The sequence below is a fragment of the Elaeis guineensis genome, chromosome 13 (assembly GCF_000442705.2).
Source record: "Elaeis guineensis isolate ETL-2024a chromosome 13, EG11, whole genome shotgun sequence".
In the NCBI taxonomy this organism is placed as follows: domain Eukaryota; kingdom Viridiplantae; phylum Streptophyta; class Magnoliopsida; order Arecales; family Arecaceae; genus Elaeis; species Elaeis guineensis.
In genome coordinates, this window is record NC_026005.2 from 13,795,470 (window position 1) to 13,816,811 (window position 21,342).

At 37.8% G+C, this 21,342-nt stretch overlaps 1 protein-coding gene and 1 long non-coding RNA gene across 3 annotated transcripts; both read left to right on the forward strand.

The window, feature by feature from the left end:
- Nucleotides 1-310: 310 nt before the first annotated feature.
- Nucleotides 311-10,653, forward strand: LOC114914745 (uncharacterized). Of its 2 annotated transcripts, XR_012136163.1 has the most exons (5): nt 311-463; nt 3,638-3,951; nt 6,819-6,949; nt 8,644-8,741; nt 9,827-10,653. It is a non-coding gene; the product is annotated as an uncharacterized lncRNA (long non-coding RNA). The 2 variants fall into 2 exon arrangements; XR_003802417.2 differs by lacking the exon at nt 9,827-10,653 and having other exon boundaries at nt 8,644-9,039.
- A 714-nt stretch (nt 10,654-11,367) lies between these two features.
- On the forward strand, nt 11,368-14,907 carry LOC105056439 (growth-regulating factor 4). The gene is made up of 4 exons (XM_010938635.4): nt 11,368-13,561; nt 13,725-14,103; nt 14,200-14,528; nt 14,631-14,907. The coding sequence occupies exons 1-4, from the start codon at nt 13,363-13,365 to the stop codon at nt 14,636-14,638; spliced, it is 915 nt and encodes a 304-aa protein (XP_010936937.1). The 5' UTR covers nt 11,368-13,362; the 3' UTR covers nt 14,639-14,907.
- The last annotated feature ends 6,435 nt before the right edge of the window (nt 14,908-21,342 follow it).

The following is a 21,342-nucleotide window of genomic DNA, read 5'->3' on the forward strand; positions in this document are numbered from 1 at the left end:
AAAGATCTAAATAAGCCACTCAGATTTAACTTTTTTTTTTTTTTTTTAATTTCTTTTTGCGTATTTATATAGTGGACACTCATTTTTGGCCGTGCTTCGGCTGGAAGCAATTATGCACTTGTAGTTGAACTTTTTGTAATAAAGTTTTGTCACCTACCAAAAATAGAAAGAAACAAATAAGCCACTCTAGTTGCCATCCACATTGGTGCAAGTGCGCCACCATAAAAGGCAAGCCTACGAGGCGGTGATGCAAATCGTGTACCTTTTATATCATATATATTTTTTTATTATAAACATTAATTATGCATGAATATGATGACGAAAGATATAGATGTTTCTTCTGCCCCAAAAAATTATTTCTTCTTTATTGCTGCTCTTCGCCCTCGCCTTGCTACTCTCTCTCTCGGTCTTGCTCGACAATGACTGCAGGCAAAACCTTGGCGTTCTCAGTGCTCTCTAGCAAGTAAGCAGTTCTTGTCTCCTATTTCCAATATCAAATTTTAAATTCGTTTTCTTGAATTTTTCTCTTTATCGGATTGAATCTTATTGGATGGAATCAAGATTTTTTTTTAAATATTATTTCTCCCGTTCATTGTCAAGCGTTCTGACATTCTTTGATGGAAATCTTTTTGCTTGGCATCTTTTTGATTCCGCTTTTTCAAAAGAGTTTTTCCTTTGCTCCATGAATGATTTCAAGAAATGCTAAAAAATGAGAACTTTTGATGTTTTGGAAGCCATTTTTGCGTTCATTTTGCGTTCAAAACAGTTGATTATGAAGAGATGATTCTTATAAACTGTGATTGAAGTGATTCTTGGGACGAAGGATTTGTCAAAGCTATCCTGATTGAGTTATTGATGGTGAGACCCTTTTCGAGTACGACTTCTTGATGCATATTTAGAGATTATTACTTGATTACAAGAAGCATCGAACTTGATTGTCGCATTATTATCTTGGTGTTCTTGAAATCTTGTTACCCCAAGTGTTTGATAAAAAAGTTGCAAGAGAATCTTAACCATCTTCTGTTCACCATGGTGTTTTTGAAACGTCAAAGCTTACCATTGTTTTTTTGCCCTAGTTTCATGGTTTTTATTTAGACATATTTACAAGGTCTACGCATTTAATTCCAATAATACTTTTAGTTAAGATGGACACTGGTAGTTATCAGTAGTATTAATGCATTGAGAGGGACTTTTGTTGTGCTTCTGCAAATGAATATATTGTGATGCGGGCAGAAGAGAAGCGATAGTCATTGTTGAACTTATTTTTCATTCTAATTTTAGGGATTTTTTGGGTATATAAAATATGATTTTTGGCCATGATAAGTGAAAGGCCAGAGAAAATCGAGTAATGGTCCCAAAGATGTTACATTGTTTCTTCCTCTCAATCAAAGGCTTTCTAGATGATGGTGCCTATAGGGAAGCTGTCTTATGTTAGGAGGCTTACCCTTTCACTTATGCATAAATCCTAGCTTACCCTTGGATGACTTAAAATTGATTTCAACACAAACTTATCTTCCCAGAATAACCTTTCTAGAAAAGCTGGAGGATTGTCCTACAAGAACTCTTCTCAGCCAAAACTATCTCAATCAAGCTTTGCAGATTTTCTTCATCCACCTCGACAAGAAAAAATGATCGAAGGTGATGGATAGGTGGAGGAACTCTCATCTGAGAGTTGAGAATCTTCATCCAACTCTTATACACGGCTCAGTTGAGTAATTACCTGTAACCTAAGAATAATAGTACCACTAACAGGCAGGAAAAATGGAATTTCCAACAACACCCCTAAAGGAGTATTTTTGATCATTTCATTCTCGCATCAGTTTCAGTGCATCCATTTTGTGAATTGTGACAGGTTAAAAAACAAGAGCAGTGGAAATAAGTTACCTTCCCTGGGTCAAGTACCAGAGATATACACTTGCATAAATAGTAGTCGATATATGGAGGGTCAAAACCATGTCAAGGATTGACAGGTCAAACAATTATATGCATAAAACAGAGACTGAACAATCAAAATACAAAATACAGTCAGTCTAGATTATGTCATGCAATATTAGTTTAGGACAATAGAGAGTTAACTCTTTGATTTAAATCCCTTTGTCCTACATCTATTTGACTTATCCTGACCCATCGTCTATGCCTGCTTTCCCATCTCCCCATATCTGCTCTTGGGGACCTGGACATCACTGAGACACTAATTTCCTCGGTCAGCCGCATTAATTACTCCATTCATGTGTATTACAGTCAAGGGTCAAGAGGTCGGATGGCTGAGTTGACTCAATATCCGCATACATAAAGTATTGTCCGTTTTGATTCTGATTCTCTTTGAGGGTCAGTGAGCTTTGATCATTTGAAGATAATGTTGCGGTCAAGAAGTCGGATGGCTGGATTTGTCTCTGCACCCGCGTACGTAAAATATTGTTCGCTTTGGTTCGGACCGTCTTTGGATTTCAATAGATCTTGAGCATTTGGAGCCTCATGGTTTTGTCTTTTAAAAAGTGTCTCACGTGGAAGAAAATGTTGCAATCCATATAAGCCATACTTCTTCTTGACTCGCAATCGATGTGAAACTAAAGATACCATTTGAGTCATTTGACCCCTTGATCGCAACAATGTGTAATCCTTATTTTTGTTTTTAACAAGGTAGCCAGATGATGCTTTCCCGATAGTTTACCCAATGCATCTCAGTGATGGTTGGACATCTTCTTTGTCAGGTTCAGGTGAAGTTATTACCTTCTTATTACAATCTGTTGTAATGCATGATTTATTGGATCCTAGTTCTGGCAGTGTTCACCAGATTTCAAGTTTTTATGCTTTTCACCTTTATCTTTTGTTCTCAAACTGTTATAACCAGACCATCAAAAGTCAAAACAGACACTGCCAACTTCCTTGTTTGAAATCAATCTATGCTTCTGGAGTTTGAAAATAGATGGTATACAAATCGCCAGAGTACATTAAGTATCGTCGCTGGTTTGTTGCAGTTCCAGCACCTGTGGCAGATGTGTCGAGTGGTACTAGTTCATTTATTACTAAAAACTCATGACTAGGGATTCAAACAGAATTACTCTATTCTGTATTAAAATCTTTATCACAATTTACACATTGCATAATTTCTGGTAAAGTCTCTTATCTGCTGTGTCAGGAAATGCATCATTGGCATCCTGCTTGGCTGTCATCAATCAATTGAGATTGTTTCCAGACCAAACTAGAATTCAGAAGGCTTTTAGTTGCGGATGAAATGATGCCGGCACTTCAAAGGAGCCCATTTTAAGTCCCATGATGTTGCATGTAGACATACTGCACTTTCTCATTCTGAACTGTTGACTTTTTGAACCAAACACATTATTTCTTGCAGTTTCTATTTGAAGGTTTCGGATTTTTATTGAGACGTACTACATTAATATGCTCATTCCGATCTGTGGACTTATTAAGCAGCACCAATATGTTTTCTTAGTTTTCAAGCCATACTGCTGGTTGGCAAATCATCTACTATATCTTATTTCCATTTTGGTTCTTTTTTATTTGAGCAATTTTGAGTTCAGCATCTCTCTCTCCCTGGAAAGTATTACTTGATTGATTTGTCACAACTTATTATAAATTCCAAACATTCTCATTATGAATTTTTTTCTTTATGGTTCAGTAGGAAATGTATTGTTGATACCAGAAGCAGCATGGACAAGGGTGATGATTCTGGAAGCCCTGGCCAGGACGCATCCTTTTTCACACAAACAACTGAAGATGTTGCCAAAGCTGTTGCTACTGTAGCTCCATCTGCAGTTAGTCGTTCACCACGACCATCTATAGTTTTTTCTTCCAGGGATGAATATAGCGGTCAACTTCCAGAGATGAACGTAGGGTCTTTCACCTTCACCCTAAGTGAAGAGAGGAGATTATAATCCAGAAATACTTACCCGCCAAAAACACCATTGGGCAAGGTTTCAGTTGCAGTTCTTGGTATGATCTGTTTCTTTTGTTCTGCCTTACAATTATCGTGCTCAAATCTACATCAGATGTCCCACATGAGAAAAAAATTTCATTGGGCATTTTACTGTTACTAAATTTTTTCGGAGGAATGGGGTTCAATAAACCCAAAAACAGATGTGAGAAGTGGTGCTTCTTCTCCATATATATTTTTTTAAATTTTTTATTTTGTTACATGAGTAAGTGTCTAACTGCATTAATAACTTTACACAAATGTTTTCTCTATCTGCTGTCCGAATTAATTTATTGGCAAATTCTCAGCAATTTTTTAGGATTCGAATCTTTGCCCTAACCCGAATTGCTCCCAAATGACAAACTTGTTATTTGAATAACATTACTTGAAACAGCTAGTTTGGCCAAAAATTAGCAACGAAGAGCAGTTGGGAATCACTCGTTGGTTATGGTTATGTTTGTGGAAGCAAATTACCATGATTAAGACAGTTAAATGAAAAATAAAAAGTTGGTTATCTATACTTGGAACTTCATAAGATAGTTAGAATGTTGTGGTTTGGTTATGACTTTCTTGTTAATAATAGCATAATACTATTTGTTGCGGACAAGGGTTCGGCCCATCACGTGAGGTATTGTCCACTTTAGCCCATGGGTCTCATGGTTTTGTTCTTTAAAAGGTACCTCATGTGAAAAAGATTTTTCCTTTTTTATAAGGACGATTCTCCTTTGACTCACAACCGATGTGGGACTATTGATGCCCTCCACATTATTAGATGCCCTCCAGTCTAGGGGGACTTCAATGTGTACAGTCAGAGGAGCCCCACAGTCAGCCGAGGCGGATCTCAACCCCAAGAAACCGAGACGGATCTCGACCCCTTCCGGCGTGCCATTGTTGTGGATAAGAGCTCGACCTATCACGTGAGGTATGATCTGCTCTGGCTCATGAGCCTCATGGTTATGTCTTTTAAAAGGCGCCTCACGTGAGAAAGATTTTTTTCTCCTTATAAGGACGAGTCCCCCTTCACTTACAACCGATGTGGGACTATTGATGCCCTCCATATTATTAGAACCACAATACTATTGTAAAGAGTTGATGTGAAGTCTACGTCTTTTAGTTGTCCAGTAAATGCTGAAATTATATGTTCAGTGGAAATTAAGGTTGAAAAAAGTTAGCAGATGGGGAAAAAAATTTCTAAACCTAGACAATGAGTGCTTTTACCAAGTCTTTTCCGCAGAAAGTAGGTCTGTTATAAACTTCTTTGTATTAGACTCCTAAAAAACGATGCATTTGAAAAAAAAGTACTCTTGATGGGCTCTCTAACATCCAGAAACACCAGACTTCCATTATGTAACTCAGTGCTAAAACTGTATATAAATGTCTAGCCACGGCCGGCCCTGGGGCGGGTCAAAGCGGGCGACCGCCCCAGGCCCCAGGCCCCTTTTTTTCTTTTTTTTTTTCCGTCTGCGTCTGCCTGAGAGTGAGAGGGTAAGAGAATGGGATAAGTGCCTCATGGAGATGTTGTGCCATGCACAGAAGATGTGAATCAGTAGATCAGATTCGATGATCCTTGCGAATCATATTTGTGACCCCTTGTGGCAAGCATCATAGGGTATCGAGGAATGTGAGTAAACCAGTTTCAAGAGATTGACAGAGAGGAGGGAAGCAGGGCCAGCACAGGGGCAGGTCGAATTGTGCGACTGCTCTAGCCCTTAGGCCCTGCATTAATATTCTAATGGGATGCAAAGTTGGTTTTCTACAATATTATAATAAAAAAAATAATTAAATAGGTTAATGATAGGTTTTACATGTTGCTTAACGAATATATCTATAGAAAATTATTGTATGTGGATTAATTTTTCAATAATAATTAATATTTAAAATATATTAATTTTTATTAGAGAAGGCCCCTTTTTTTCATTTAGCCCTAGGTCTAAAAAATATCAGGACCGGCCCTGTGTCTAGCCAGTGGTAATTTCTTACTAGTCAAATAAAAAAAAAAAAGTAGTGGAACATCGAGGTGCAAAAGGTGATCAAGGATAATACGTTTTGCTTAAAGGAGTGGAATGAACGAATGACATGAAAGGCATTTAGATATATAAGATATTCTTTACGACCAAACAACAAGGTAAAAATATGCCTTAAGATAATTTGTAAACAACAAGGTAAACATATGGTAATTTGAGCTCAAAAGGAAGTGGATTAGAAACCTATAAGTTAATTAAGAAAAGGGAGAAGGAAATTAGAATGGATATCAAATCTGATGCATTAAGACTTTGAAGGATATTATTTTAGTAGAAGATGATGTATTTGTTAAAAAAAGATGGATATGCTATTTTCATGAATTGTTGAATAAGGAATTGATCAGCGTAATTTTGTAGGAGCTTATGGAAGATTCAAATGGGTTCCATTGGCAGTTTATATAGGCATAGGCATGTTAAATACAATTTTAAAATTGATGTAAGATGAAACATCAATTGAGCTTTAGAAAATAATGGAAGAAGTTGGGTTAATTCAGTGAACAAGCTTGTTCATTTAGATACCAGAAATACAAAAAATGCCAAATGATTGTTAAAGTATAGTCTTAAAATCAGTATAAAATTTTGTACCAACTTTTGAATCTATGCAACATAATGTGAGAAAAATGATAAAACCCGTTTGATAATGTTAATGACAAGTATTTATGTTCAACCTTTTGGCAAAAGATTGGAGATTGGTTCCACCATCCAACTTCAACAACACTTGAGAGGAGGGTCAACTATGGAAAAAATTTCTCACGACTGATAGACTGATTTGTATTTTGAACATCAACAGGTCATCTAGTTTGTTCCAGCCATAGTATATAATTAACAATAATTTCTTGACTCTTCTAACATTTTAGATTCTGCAGGGTCATAGGTATGTCAAAGAACCATCAACACTATTTGAGAACATGGTGGTAGTTGGATACTGCCGAATAAGCTCAAAGGATTAGAGGACGTGGCTATGAACGATAGTGTCGGATAAGAGTTCCATGTACAGGTACTTGTCTAAATGTTGTATCATCCCCTGGAATTACTTTTTGATGTACCCAAACTTATGGTCATATCTATACCCACATCATGTGGTAATCCCTTGGAATTGCATGTTGTGTTGTATATATTAGGTTGAAAAGATTTTTATTGGATATTTTTAAATGGCAGGCCTTCATTTTTTTTCACAACATTTTGTCATTTTAAATCATTCAATCAAATTTTTATGAATTGTCTACTCCACCTGATCAACAAAGCCTAGGTCCATAAATAGTATGCAATAAACCTATTGTATTAGTCATTATAAACCAGTCAGCTTTGAACCCTGAACTTAGTAGATAAGGGAAGAATTTGAATTTGCAAACATGGATGTCCTGGCCTATCATATACTATATATGTGTATCCTGACATTTCTGTTGTCCATTCTTCCATTGATGTGGCTTAATTTCCTAGTTTCTAATTGAATTCAATCTATAACTCTTACGTAAATATATAAGTTGAAATAGAGAGGATGTGAAATTGTCAATAATGATCCATGCATGAAAATGAACATACATATTCCTCAGAATACCAATGTGGAAGTGAATCATTGATGGAGGTCCAAGTTTTTGTTATGCCTCTAGGTTTTTGAGGTGTTCCTGAGATATAGGATGGAAAAGCAAAGAAATAGAATGTGGAAAGTTTCATGCTTGGGAGGTTATCAAATTTATGAGTGTTCCTTCAATTTTTGGTTTTTTAATGGTCTTGCTGCATACTATTGAGGTGATGAGGAGGAAGAGTGGATTTTCTTAATTTTACTTCTTAAAGAAATTGTCCTATGAGGAGCTGCAAAATGTGTCTCCTGTTTACTCTTTCATATGCTATGGTGTTTAAAAGAAATTAGAACATTAAAATGGTGGAGGTCGAGGCCTAATGATTCTGGTTTCTTCATGGCCTGTAGGTTGTTAGACTGATAGTCTTTTTTGAGGAATATGGGAGGCTTGGGGCCTGTAGGTTGTTGTACTGATAGTATGTGAGCTTAAAAGAATTTTTGATTGCTTTCCAAGTGCATGCTTGTGTGGAGACCTTTAATTTGGGCAGGTTCCTTATCATTGGACTCTAACTGAATGAGTGCAATGACTTGTGTGATTTATGTATCACAAAGAAAAGGACTAAACCATAAATTCCCTTACACTGTTGCTTTAATATCCCATCTAGCGCCAGTGCTAATGGACTCATGTGCAGTTAAAGTGCAGATAGAAGTTGTCTAGTTGTCTATTGTGCAGGGTCATTTAGACTGATCTGATGATGTGGGATATAATCCGCAAGATAATTGTTGAAGGCCTATAAAAAGGGAAAACCATAGAAATTTTGCATCTCCTCATACTTTTTTCGTCGCGTTCTTGCTGCTCGCAAGTCTACATGCAGTATCCTTTGTTCTTGCACAAGACAAATCATAAATCTCATGTTTTCATGTTCATGGATAGTATGGGCATTTTATATTCTGTTTAAGCTATGTTGCTGCTTGGGTGCCTATATATGATGAGAGCCTGCTTAAAGATCATCGACATGTCTATTTTATTACCTTTATCTATCATTTTTTGCTTAGATTATGATGTATGAAGGACTCATTTGTTTGCTGCTATTTCTGCCAACATGTATTGTAAAAGAAAATTTTTCAATTAATTTCTATTTCTAACTTTTTTGTTGATCATGTTGGAGCAGCTCTTTTTGGCACTCAGCTCTTCTCTGTATGTACCGACCTTGTTCTCTTTTTCTATCAGCAAGATTAGTGCTGCCATGGGAGGCTCTGTTGGATCGAGGTACTCATAATTAAGGTTATGGAAGCAAACATGCAGTCTTTTTTTTTTTTTTTTAAATGTATAAAAAGGACTTTTTTTCTAAAACTTATAGATTTGGTTTCCAGCCAGCTTGACAGCAAGATCTTCTTTATGTATTTGCTGGTGCCTACTGAGATGTAAAAATTAGTTTAATTGTAAGTCCAATTCTGTGTTGAAGGTTGAATTGAAAAGAAAAAAAAAAAATGTTAAGCCAACAAAGAAGGAAATTTTTGTCTCTCCTTCCAAATGATGCTTACATTAAACTTAATCATTCACTGTTACAAACGTGGTATGACAACAGCACCTTGGACACTCAAGTCAATTAGAAGTTTATATTCTTAAAATGATATATATATATATATAAAGAATAACAGTTTGTGATGTAGTTTTTATGTTTTTGAGGGAATATGATAATAATTTTTATATGCTGGTAGTTTTCAATTTAAGGATTAATGTCACCTCAGAATTTTAAGAAGAGCTTCGTGTTGGTTTTCAACGGAAACATGATGCAGTTTTTATGTTTTTGAGGGAATATGATAATAATTTTTATATGCTGGTAGTTTTCAATTTCAGGATTAATGTCACCTCAGACTTTTAAGAAGAGATTCGTATTGGTTTTCAACGGAAACAGATGGTTTTGGAGACTCAACGTTTGCATGCTTAATGTGCCAGATTATTCGAGTCTTGCTTTCCGTAAGTCATATATGCCTGCAGACTATATAACATTAAGCAAATGCATTTTTGTCATCAGAACACAGGTCTTAAACTTTAGTGCATGAAAAATTCGGTATACCATCAGCTATGTGTTTATGGGTGCAAAATTTTTTTTGTAGCTTATCCACATGTTTCCTCATTTCTTCAATATTTCTTTTTATGTGTTCGGGCATCATTAGATGCTTATTGTTTGCATGCACTCTTTCATAACAAAGAAATATTCTCCGTTACTCCTGAGAGAGGGAGGGGGAAGAAGGGAGTATAATTTACTGTCTTTTTCTGTTCAGAAGCGGTAATTAAGCTAATAATCATCTATTCAATAGATTTTGTCTCATGCTTTTCTTTCTTTTTAGGTTAAAGCAGTTTGTTGTGGGCTCTTAGCTTCTGTATGGATTAAGAATTTTTTCCATTGACCAAAAAGATTACTGCTTCCTAGGCTTGTGGTCAAGGAACACAAAGAAATAGCTTCATGAAAGCAATCCCTTTTCTCTCTTTTATCATCCATATATTTGTCTATACCATTGAATCATCAATGAAAGCAACTCCCCATTCTTTTCTTCCTCAACTCTTTTGTAAAGTTACAGATTGATTAAAGAGGTCAGGTTTGCATCCTGCTCGAAAGTTCATAATGCCAATAAAAATTGACACTTCGGAAAAGGGCATCTCATGTATGCTTGCTCCTCTCTTCTTCTTGGATGCTCTAGTTTGATTGGCATTATAGATATATTGGGAACAGATCAATCAGAAAATTTATTTCTCCCAATGGAATCACAAGATAACATTGTTGAAACATGATAGCTATGAACTACTTGAATCTTTGCTATGGGCATAGCTAGATGATTTGCAGAGGAGACAAAATGGTTGAACCAGCTGCTCGTAAAACCTCGCCACATTTATATGGTATCTTTGGATGTCATACAATTCGGCATGGAATTTTCATTTTTGATGTGGATGACTAGAATATGAACATTATCATGCTCAAGTAAATTTGTTATGCATTGGATGCAGACATTGGCATCAACGTTTGGTGGCATGTGGGACATCACCATTTCCACACACATGCATGAATGTGCTCATGTCCACACAAAGCCATATCCAAAGAAGGCGCCCCTTCTGTATGATGTGTCTATGTGCGTGTGTTTTTCTTGAGAAATTTTGTCTATGATTTTTTATTTTTTTTGGGGGGATGCATTTCTAAAAGAACTCTTATGCATGATTTGAAATACGCCAAACTGCCAAACTTCTTTTATACAGTTGTACGCACACATAGGAGAGTTTCTTGATCCTGTATAATTACTTGATACATTGGTTCGCTGTGGTATCATTTATAATAATTTAAGATCTTGTTCGAAAATATTAGTTGAAAAATATTTTTAAGTTTTTCGATCCTATATAAGCATTCAAGATCTATCTAGAATATAGTCGATATGGGACTAAATATATATCTGCAATTATCCTCATAGAATACAATAAAATCAATCACACTATGGGATTTTTGTCTCCACACCACTGCTTAGAGTATGTTGAGATCAATTCCAATTTAGATCAGTGGATATGACCCAAGCTCTGAATTAGATTGGCCTTATAAAAAGGTGATGCAGAAGCATACCGCAGGAGAAAGAAAGATGTCGTTACACGTCTGCCTTCTCATCTTGGCTCAATTTGTGGAATAAATGGATGAGGATGCCTACCTTCACATCAGACCAAAAGAATTTATGATGGGGGCTCTGCTTTGACAGGGAGAGAGATTCTGTTGCCTGAGGTTTTCAAGTGCTAAGATATTTGGTTGTCTCGATTGATGATTTTGTATCAAGATGAAGTAAGATCTCTTCTTTTGAGGCAAACATAAAGTAAGATCTCAAGTTATCTCAGTTTAAAAAAAAAAAAAAAAAGAAAAAAAAATTTGAAAAAAAAAATAAGATATTTTCAGATATTGAATGCATACAAAAGCCGAGCTATTAGTATTGTCTCAATCGAGATGATCTGGTCCATTATGTATTTGTTAAATGACATGCTTAATGTGATAAATTAGGGATGGAAATAGCTCATTTTAGCCAGTAACTTAGAATATATTAATTTATGTGTTAGGGGAGATAGCAAAGACCAAGATTCCAGAATACCATGGTGGTGTCTGGTACCAATACGAAAGTAAAGATTTTGTTACTCAAAGGTTTAGATAATTGATTACTTTGGTGGATGATTGATACGAATCACAATCACCATTTATCTCTGTGACATCAGAGATGGAAAAGTTTCAGAAAAGAATGAAGACATATTTCACATCAAATTGGACCAAATATTTACATATATCTTAAATACGCATTCATAAATTACTTGAGCATATTATAAACTTGTTATACAAGAAAATAGCAATTAAAATAATGTTTAAGCATCAATCACAACCCCCTTCATTTGTGATTCGAGTGGCAACCGTATACAATCAAACACAACATGATGATTTACCATATAAAAAAGTTACTATTGAAAGCAAATAAAATTATTAGATTCACTGAGAGTTAGAATAACATTTAATTAGTTTTGTATCGGTTTCTGTTGGTTCATGTTTAGTTTAAGATACTTAGTGCTCCAATAGATGCATGAAAAAGGTCATATTTTTGACATCTACACTTAATCTAAACGTCTCTAGTTCATGTAGGTTCGGCTTGTTTTTGGATTTGTCTCGTATCGAAAATGGGTCAACCCAATCTACTTGTAGCTCTACATTATAATATCTCATATGAGCCAATATTTCAAAATATTCTGATTTATGATTAACTAGAAATGTAACATCCAAAAAATAGCATGTTGGTGACTGATACCGGTAAGAGCTGATACCTCCACTGAGATGAAAACTTTATGTTACTTCATGCTTTTCAGCCATGTGATCAGGCAACAATAGCTTTCCATCTATGAAAGGTGAAAAAAAAAAAAAAAAAACTCAGAATCCCTTGCACTCCTCGTCTTGTAGCGAGTTACTTCACCTTTAAGCTACATCCTAGAAGATTGTTTATTTTCTTCTTCCTCCCCCTTTATCCCTATAAGGATATCTCGTATGAGTCCAAAACTCAAGGAAGAAAAGAAAGAAGAGAGCTGGCTTCAGGCGAAGGGAAAAAAAAAAAAGAAAAGGAGGAGGGGTAAAATTCAAAAAAGCAGCGGAAAGTGAGAAGCAACAGTAAGAGTACAGCGTACTCAAAAGCTACTTCCCTTCGGCCTCTCACACACCCTCTCTCTCCCCCACATTCTTTCACATTATCTTACTCCAGTTCCTGTTCCTTTTGGCCTCAAAGCAGGCCCTTTGCTTATGGGTTTCTGCAAAGGTGGGAGGGAGTCAGGGACAACAGCCACAAAAGGCAGCAGGAAACAGCCGCTGGTCCACTCCAGAAGTGAATGAGAGAGCTCAGCCTCTGCACACCTGACCCACCTGCTCCTGCCCCTGCTCTCAGTCATAATAATGAGGACAGACCACTGGCCCCAGGTGGCAGCAGCATCAGCTGCACCACTGACACCAATAGTTTTAAAAAATAAAACAAAGAGCTTTGTCTTGCAACAAATGCAATTAACTACTAACACATCCCACTCATTTACCCTTTCTCTCTATCTCCTCAGCAGACTCTTGATCCATCCATGCAACAACACACAGAAGATTCTGCAGTCGCCTTCTCTCTGCCCCTTGACTGAATGACGCTTCCTATGAAAACAAAACAACAGTATTTTATTATAGGTATCATAAAAGACAAAGACATGAAAGGCAGTTACATGATGCTGTTGTTTCTGCCCTCTGGCTTCATTAGACCTTTTTGTTCTTTCTTCCCTTCTCCTCTCCTCCTTGGAGCTGTGGGTTGTTTTCAAGTGGACTTGTGAGGCTAAACAAGACCGGTTAACAAGTGAGATGATGATGATGATTGGTGGGAATGGAAGTAGAAGCAGATATCCCTTCACAGAATCCCAATGGCAAGAGCTGGAGCACCAGGCCCTCATCTTCAAATACTTGGCCGCCGGCATCCCTATACCTAATGATCTCATCCTTCCCATCAGGAGAAGCCTCCTGTTGGATTCTCCCACACTCGGTTTTCCTCATCCTCCATCAAGTAAGCTGCTTTCCTCTTAGCCTCAAGCTGGTTCCCTTGGTTTTTAATTCTCTCTCTCTCTCTCTCTCTCTCTCTCTCTCTCTCTATATATATATATATATATATGTATATAGATTTCTATGGTCAAAAAGAAGAGATTCTCATCTGAATATTTGAGTGGCAGTTGGGTGGGGGTGCTTTCAGATGGGTTATGGGAGGAAAGTAGAGGACCCAGAGCCAGGGAGGTGCAGGAGAACTGATGGGAAGAAGTGGAGGTGCTCCAAAGAGGCCTACCCGGACTCCAAGTATTGTGAGAGGCACATGCACAGAGGCAAGAGAAGTTCAAGAAAGCATGTGGAGTTGTCTCTAGCCTCCAATCCAACATCTGCCCAACTTTCCTCTCCATATTCCCCTCTTCTTTCCTTGTCGCCACCTGAGGCCCACCATGCTCTTTTCCCCTGTTCATCCTCTTCAGGTTCTCCTGGTATTGGGTTCTCAACCCACAATAACATTCCCTATTCTCATCTAGACACTGCGTGCCTCTCAGCTGATAACAGTAACAGGTATGCATACAAGATCGATCTCTCTCTCTCTCTCTCGTGTGTTTGTAGATTTGTAGTTTTTTCACTGTATCACTGACCAAAAAATTTGAAAAGCAGGGAGTTTTATGGACTCAAGAAGGATGTAAATGAATACAATTTTTTCTCAGAAGCCTCTGGGGCTGAAAGGGAGGGGAAATTTAGGCCACTGGGGTTGACCTCCATGGATGAGTCCCAACAGAGCTCTAACTTTGCTGTTGCTTTCGCTTCTGGGGAGGTCAAGGCTGTGGAGTTGGAGGACTCCCAGAACCCGAAACCTTTCCACTGTTTCTTTGATGAGTGGCCACAGAGAGGCACAGGATCATGCATAAGTTTGGAGGAAGACAGGTCCCAACAAGCATCGTACTCGAATACCCAACTCTCAATTTCCAGTTCTCTCTATCACAATGGTTTGATGCTCTACCACCGAGTCTGAACATTCCATAAATTTGAGATTCATTGTTCCAGTATTCATTCTCCTCTTGTTTTAAATCTTTTTTTTTTGGTTGCAGATGGTTGAATTATGATGATGAGCTTACTTTCTAAGCGATCAAAGTTTCATGGAACATTGTCAAATTGCTGTCCATATGTTTGAGCTCTCCTTGCTCCCCCTCTTCCCCTGGTGTGTTTCAATAAATGAGAAGCAGCTTTTGAGGTCACGAAGTGTTGTGTTTTGCTGTTATGATGGAGTTCTGGAGTATTTTATGCTCTATTTCTGTACCACCACTGGTGGATAGACCCCAAAGAGGATTGGGAATACTAGCTGTATCTCTCCACTAATTAGCTTCAGCTTTGGCTGCAATGCTTTAAAGACTGCTAAGAAAGCATGAGTGAACTGTTTCCAACCACCACAGTTGGAAAGAGTTTGTATCAGTTTTTGCAACCTAATCTAGTCACTTGGCTCAGTCTCAATAAGTTGGGGGGTCTTTGGCAGTTTTTCAGATGTCTTTCTCACTTTCTGATCACCTGCAATCAAAAAAAAAAAAAAAAAAAAAGAAAAGAAAAGAAAATCAACTTGTTAAGCGCCAAGCACTTTTCGTACATCATACATTGGTGTTTGGCAATCACATAATGCAAAATTACTTTTTTGCGAGTCACTAATTTTTATTAGATACCTTCCTGATAGCTGCCAAAAGACAGGGCCTGTGACATAAATTTTGCAGTGCTGTATTCAGTAATTTATTAACCTGAGCTGACACTCAGTGCACTGCTTGTTCTTTCTCCATATGGAAGGCCCGTGTTCCACTTTGCACTAATTGCACTCTCCTGAGTATAGCAGGTATTTTGTAGGGTTGTGCTATGGAAACCATTCATCAAAGGATTCTTTTTTATCAACAAAAAACGCTACATCAATTCTTGTCTAACATAAACCTCTATTTATAAAAACTCAGAAGCCTATAGGACAATGGAAAACAAAATATTTAAAAATTTAATCACCTGATTGAGTTGGTAAACACAGAGTGTTGGATATTACCATGAGAGAGAGAGAGAGAGAAGGGTATTATTTACATCACTTTCTCCTTTCAACTATGCCCGCAAGAGCTCATGAGAGAGATGGGTGTCTTGAGCTTGCTCCGGTCCATCTCAACCGAGCACTGAATGTGGAAATGGAACTTGGACTTCACCAATGCCCCGACCAAATGGGCGGTTGACCTTAAACTGAAGCTAAGGGTCAATGGCACGGGCCTCCGAGTGCTGCTGAGGCTCGACCCAGCACCATATAATGGGACCTTGTCCCCCCTCACCACTACATTGAGGTCCCTCTGGCTCTCCTTGGATTGGTAGAAGTCATCCATCTGTGGAAAAATCATACATAAACAAGGAAGAGATTAGCCAAATCATTGATGAATCAAAATTGCTCGATGTGTTTGATAGAATTATAAGGAGATTGACATGGATATGGAAATGCTAACTTTCCCAGCAGCCAATCTGAGTTCAAGGTAGCTTAAATCTAGTGACGTTGATGTCACCCGAACACCAAAGGAAGGGCTGTGATATGTGATATTCACGGTGGATTTGTTTTCCACCGTGAAAATCATAAAATTTGATGATATTCTGTAAAACATATTCCATAGAAAAAAAAAAAGAAAAAAAGGAGAAGAATTGTTTTCCGTAAATTTTGTTATGTCAATTTTTGAAACCTACCTGTAACCCCTCAAACAGGGAGAGAGAAGAACATACAAGATTTAACAAAATCAATTTTATGGAAACTAACCAAAAAAGCAATTTCATAAAGTTTATGTATTTTAGCCTTGTAAAAAAAATCTGTTTCGTTTAGAAATCGACAACCAAACAACTCCAAAAAAAAAAAAAGAAAAAAGAAAAAATGTTGATATAGTTTTTAATTTGAGCCAGAACTCACATGCATGGCGATCTTAGGCTCCTGAAAATGGCTTCCAACCCAAAGAATCACATCGATTACGAAAAAGAGGACAATAATACTGTGATAGCCCGAGGCCCACGTAAAAATCCCAGCAAAAAGTTCAAAATAAAATAAAATAAAAATAAATAGGGGATCAAACCGGGAAGAAGACTCCCGATAGGAGTCTTCTTCTCCGATGAGATTCGGGAATCCTAGGACCTCTCGGAGTCCTAGGATCCCCTATAAAAAGACCCCCTCTCCCTTGAGACCGAACATCGGCCTCCTCCCTCTCTCTTTCTCTCCGTCTTTTTCGATCGAAGCCGCGGACACCGTCCGATTTCCCGTCGTGATTGCTCGCCGGTGAGGTCACCGGAGGCCGAGGTAAGTCTTTCTCTTCTTCCCCTCTTCCTTCCTCTTCCTCCCATGCCCTTGTGCGTGGCAGCCGGCGACGAGCGTCGCCGATTTTCGGTCGAAAAAAAGACTCAGTTTTTGGACCTCTTTTTCGTGAATTTTTCGGCGCCGGCGATCGCAATCGATCGCCGGCCACGCTCCTCCGTGATCGGAGGAGTGGCCCCCCTCTGCCGCCGGCCTCCGCCGCGGCGGCCGCGGCCCGAACGGTCGATCAAGGCCGGAGAACCACCGTCCCCTGTTCCGGCGCGGGAAGAGCCGAGAAGAAGAAGAAGAAAAAGAAAAGAAAAGAAAAAGAAAAGAAAAGAAGAAAAAGAAAAAAAGAAAAGAAAAGAAAAGAAAAAAAAAAGAAAAAGAAAAGAAAAGAAAAGAAAAGAAAAGAAAAAAATAAATAAATATGATAATAATAATAATAACAAAAAAAATATATATATATATATACACTTATATATATATAAATAAATAAATAAATAAATAAATAAATAAAATAATAAAAAAATGATAAGAGAGAGAGTTTCTCTCTCCTCTCTCTTCTTTCAGTCTGAACCCTGACTTTCTCTCTCTGGAATTGGACTTTCTCTCTCTACTTTCTCTCTCTAGAATTTTCTCTCTCTATGTTGTTTCTCTCTCTTGATGGATTTCTCTCTCTCTAAAGTTATTCCTCTAGGATTTAGCGTAGTGGAAGGTTTTATCTGATGATTTTGATCGAGTTTAGGGAAGAGTCTGATTTTAAGTGAGGTTTTGATTTTGGAATTTGTTAGATTTAATTTTGAATTAAAATTAATGTAAAAAATATAATTTTGGATAATAGGCATGGAAGAATCTCCTAGAAGTTAGTCGATCTGTTCATTCAGTGCTCCGTGAAAGGTAAGTAATGAATCATCTTCTCGAGATATTCTATATTTATTCTGAAAATAAATAATTATTCTCTGAAATTATACATGATTTATGAAATTATATTTTGAAAGAAAAGTGCTTTTGAAATATTATAGTACGTAGATTATGCACACGTTCAGTGAGAAAAATTATGATATATTATGGTACAAAGTATTTTGATACATATCGGATTTATGCTCTCAGCCTAACTATGTTTCAGTGGGCCCCGCCAATGGGGATTATACGTTGGTACTCAGTGGACCCTGCCAGTGGGGGTTGTGCGCTGGTGTTTGTGGACCCTGCCAGTGGGGGTTGTGCGCTGGTATTTGTGGACCCTGCCAGTGGGGATTGTGCGCTGGTATTCTGTGGACCCCGCCAATGGGGGTTAAACGTTGGTCATAGTCAAGGCTGTTGAGTTACGAATGTTTTGAATCGAATCGGATTTATAATTATATTATATGTGAATATTTAAAAATATTGATTTGTATTAAATCAGCATAAAATATACTCTTATATTTATTTGCAGCATTATTCTTGAAAATTATATAATATCTGAAATATCTGGTAGAGATACTTGTTACTTACTGGGCTGTCTAGCTCATTACCTTTCTTTCTATTTTTCAGATTCAGATAATTAATTTCGAGCGTGGGACGAAATATTGGGACAGAGCTTTTAGAAGCGAGATTAGCATTGTCAACTTCATTAAACTTAGATCTATTATTTTATTTTTAGCAAAAATTTTATTAGATGTAAGACATTTGATTTAAATACTTGAATTACAGTTGAATAATAATTATTTGAATTTATTCCGCTGTGATGCATTGATATCGTGATGAGATGCCTTGCATGCTTATGGAGAGAGTTCTTCATGAGTATGCGGCGGTTGCCGCGACCCTCGATTCACAAATCTCGGGTCGGGGGCGTGACAATTAATATGGTATCAGAGCATAAGTGGATAAATTATGACACATAGAATTTAACATAGTATGAGTGTAGGTGGGTAAACATTAGGAATATTGGGACGTTAAAGTATGAGCATCATAATAAATCTATCCTAACAAATAGATAAATGAATCTAATAAGATTTTACTACTACAAGGTTACCATGCCTCCCCGTAGAATGACAAGAACTACTCAAAGAATTGCAAGAGAGACATTACAACCACGGGATAGTAGCACTCTCCATCTGACCAGTGGCACCCCTCAGGAGGAGGGAGTCGTAGATCCTAATGGGAGTGCTTCGAGAGCATGTCAAGAACCAGATATGGCTCAGTTAATGCAGATCCTAATCAGGATGGTACAAGCGCAACAACAAATACAGCAGCAAATGTTTGAACAACAGCAGATACAACGAGATACACAACAACATCAGCATCCACCACCACAATATGGAGAGCAACCAGTACAATGGAACAACATTTCAGAATTTAAAAAGCTTGCACCTCCAGCTTTCAAGGGGACTACTGAACCTTTGGAGGCTGACAACTGGATAATGGAGATGGAGAAGGCCTTCACTGTCCAAGAGTGTCTTGATGAAGAAAAGATTCGATATGCAGCTTATTTACTACAAGGAGAAGCATACAACTGGTGTCAGCGACTACAGCACAAGCATGAACGAGACGGCGAAATACTTACCTGGGAAAGATTTCGGATTGCATTCTATGATCAGTATTTTCCTCGGAGTATAAGGATCCAGAAAGAGCAAGAGTTTATTTATTTGAAGCAAAAGGGTATGAGTGTGACTGAATATGAAGCAAAATTTACAGAGTTAGCAAAATTTGCTCCGAGATTAGTGGATGGTGAGCAAGAACGTGTTCACAAGTTCGAGATGGGACTGAGAACTGAAATTCGAAAACAAGTGGTTCCATATGAATTGACAACTTATGCAGATGTGGTAAACAAAGCACTGATAATTGAAAGGGAAGTCAATGAAGAACGCATGGAAAGAGAAAGAAAGCAAAGAAAGAGAGCAAAATCAAATGATACACAAGGACAGAATAATAAAAACATCAAAAGATCAACTAAGGGAGCAGTAGACAATAAGACTCAACAGATTGATGGTGAGCCGTGCTCCAGATGTGGCAAAAATCATGCAGACAAGGATTGCTATTGGAATACAGGTGCTTGTTTCAAATGTGGTCAGAAGGATCATAAAATTTCTAGCTGCCCGCTAAATACTGAAAATCAAGTTGGCCAAAGAACTCATGAAGGACAACATAAGAGTGGTGGATAGATTTCTAAAAATCAGGGAAGAGTTTATGCGCTTACTCAACAGAATCCACAGGCTTTCAATACAATGGTTGCAGGTATGAAAAATTTCGAGGACGAAATTTCTTTTTAGGGGTGAAGAATGTGATAGTCCGAGGCCCATGTAAGAATCCCAGCAAAAAGCCCAAAACGAAAAAAAAAAAAAACAAACAGGGGATCAAACTGGGAAGAAGACTCCCGATAGGAGTCTTCTTCTCCGACGAGATCCGGGCGAGACCGGGAATCCTAGGACCTCTCGGAGTCCTAGGGTCCCCTATAAAAAGACCCCCTCTCCCTTGAGACCGAATATCGGCCTCCTCCCTCTCTCTTTCTCTCCGTCTTTCTCGATCGAAGCCGCGGACACCGTCCGATTTCTCGTCGTGATTGCTCGCCGGTGAGGTCACCGGAGGCCGAGGTAAGTCTTTCTCTTCTTCCCCTCTTCCTTTCCCTTCCTCCCATGCCCTTGTGCGCGGCGGCCGGCGACGAGCGTCGTCGATTTTCGGTCGGAAAAAAGACTCTGTTTTTGGGCCTCTTTTTCGTGAATTTTCCGACGCCGGCGATCGCAATCGATCGCCGGCCACGCTCCTCCGTGACCGGGGGAGTGGCCCCCCTCTGCCGCCGGCCTCCGCCGCGGCGGCCGCGGCCCGATCGGCCGATCAAGGCCGGAGAACCACCGTCCCCTGTTCCGGCGCGGGAAGAGCCGAGAAGAAGAAGAAGAAAAAGAAAAGAAAAGAAAAAGAAAAGAAAAGAAGAAAAAGAAGAAAAGAAAAGAAAAGAAAAAGAAGAAAAAGAAAAAAAAAGAGAAAAAGAAAAGAAAAGAAAAGAAAAGAAAAATAAATAAATATGATAATAATAATAATAACAATATATATATATATAAATAAATAAATAAATAAAATAATAAAAAAATGATAAGAGAGAGTTTCTCTCTCCTCTCTCTTCTTTCAGTCTGAACCCTGACTTTCTCTCTCTACTTTCTCTCTCTAGAATTTTCTCTCTCTAGGTTGTTTCTCTCTCTTGATGGATTTTTCTCTCTCTAAAGTTATTCCTCTAGGATTTAGCGTAGTGGAAGGTTTTATCTGATGATTTTGATCGAGTTTAGGGAAGAGTCTGATTTTAAGTGAGGTTTTGATTTTGGGATTTGTTAGATTTAATTTTGAATTAAAATTAATATAAAAAATATAATTTTGGATAATAGGCATGGAAGAATCTCCTAGAAGTTAGTCGATCTGTTCATTCAGTGCTCCGTGAAAGGTAAGTAATTAATCATCTTCTCGAGATATTCCATATTTATTCTGAAAATAAATAATTATTCTCTGAAATTATGCAT

What these genes read in the sequence shown, in the direction of transcription:
- LOC105056439 (XM_010938635.4), top strand. Translation starts at nt 13,363, where the DNA reads ATGATGATGATGATTGGTGGGAATGGAAGTAGAAGCAGATATCCCTTC. An exon ending in TTTTCCTCATCCTCCATCAA is followed by an intron (nt 13,562 to 13,724) that starts GTAAGCTGCTTT and finishes TTTGAGTGGCAG; the next exon opens with TTGGGTGGGGGTGCTTTCAG. An exon ending in TCAGCTGATAACAGTAACAG is followed by an intron (nt 14,104 to 14,199) that starts GTATGCATACAA and finishes TTTGAAAAGCAG; the next exon opens with GGAGTTTTATGGACTCAAGA.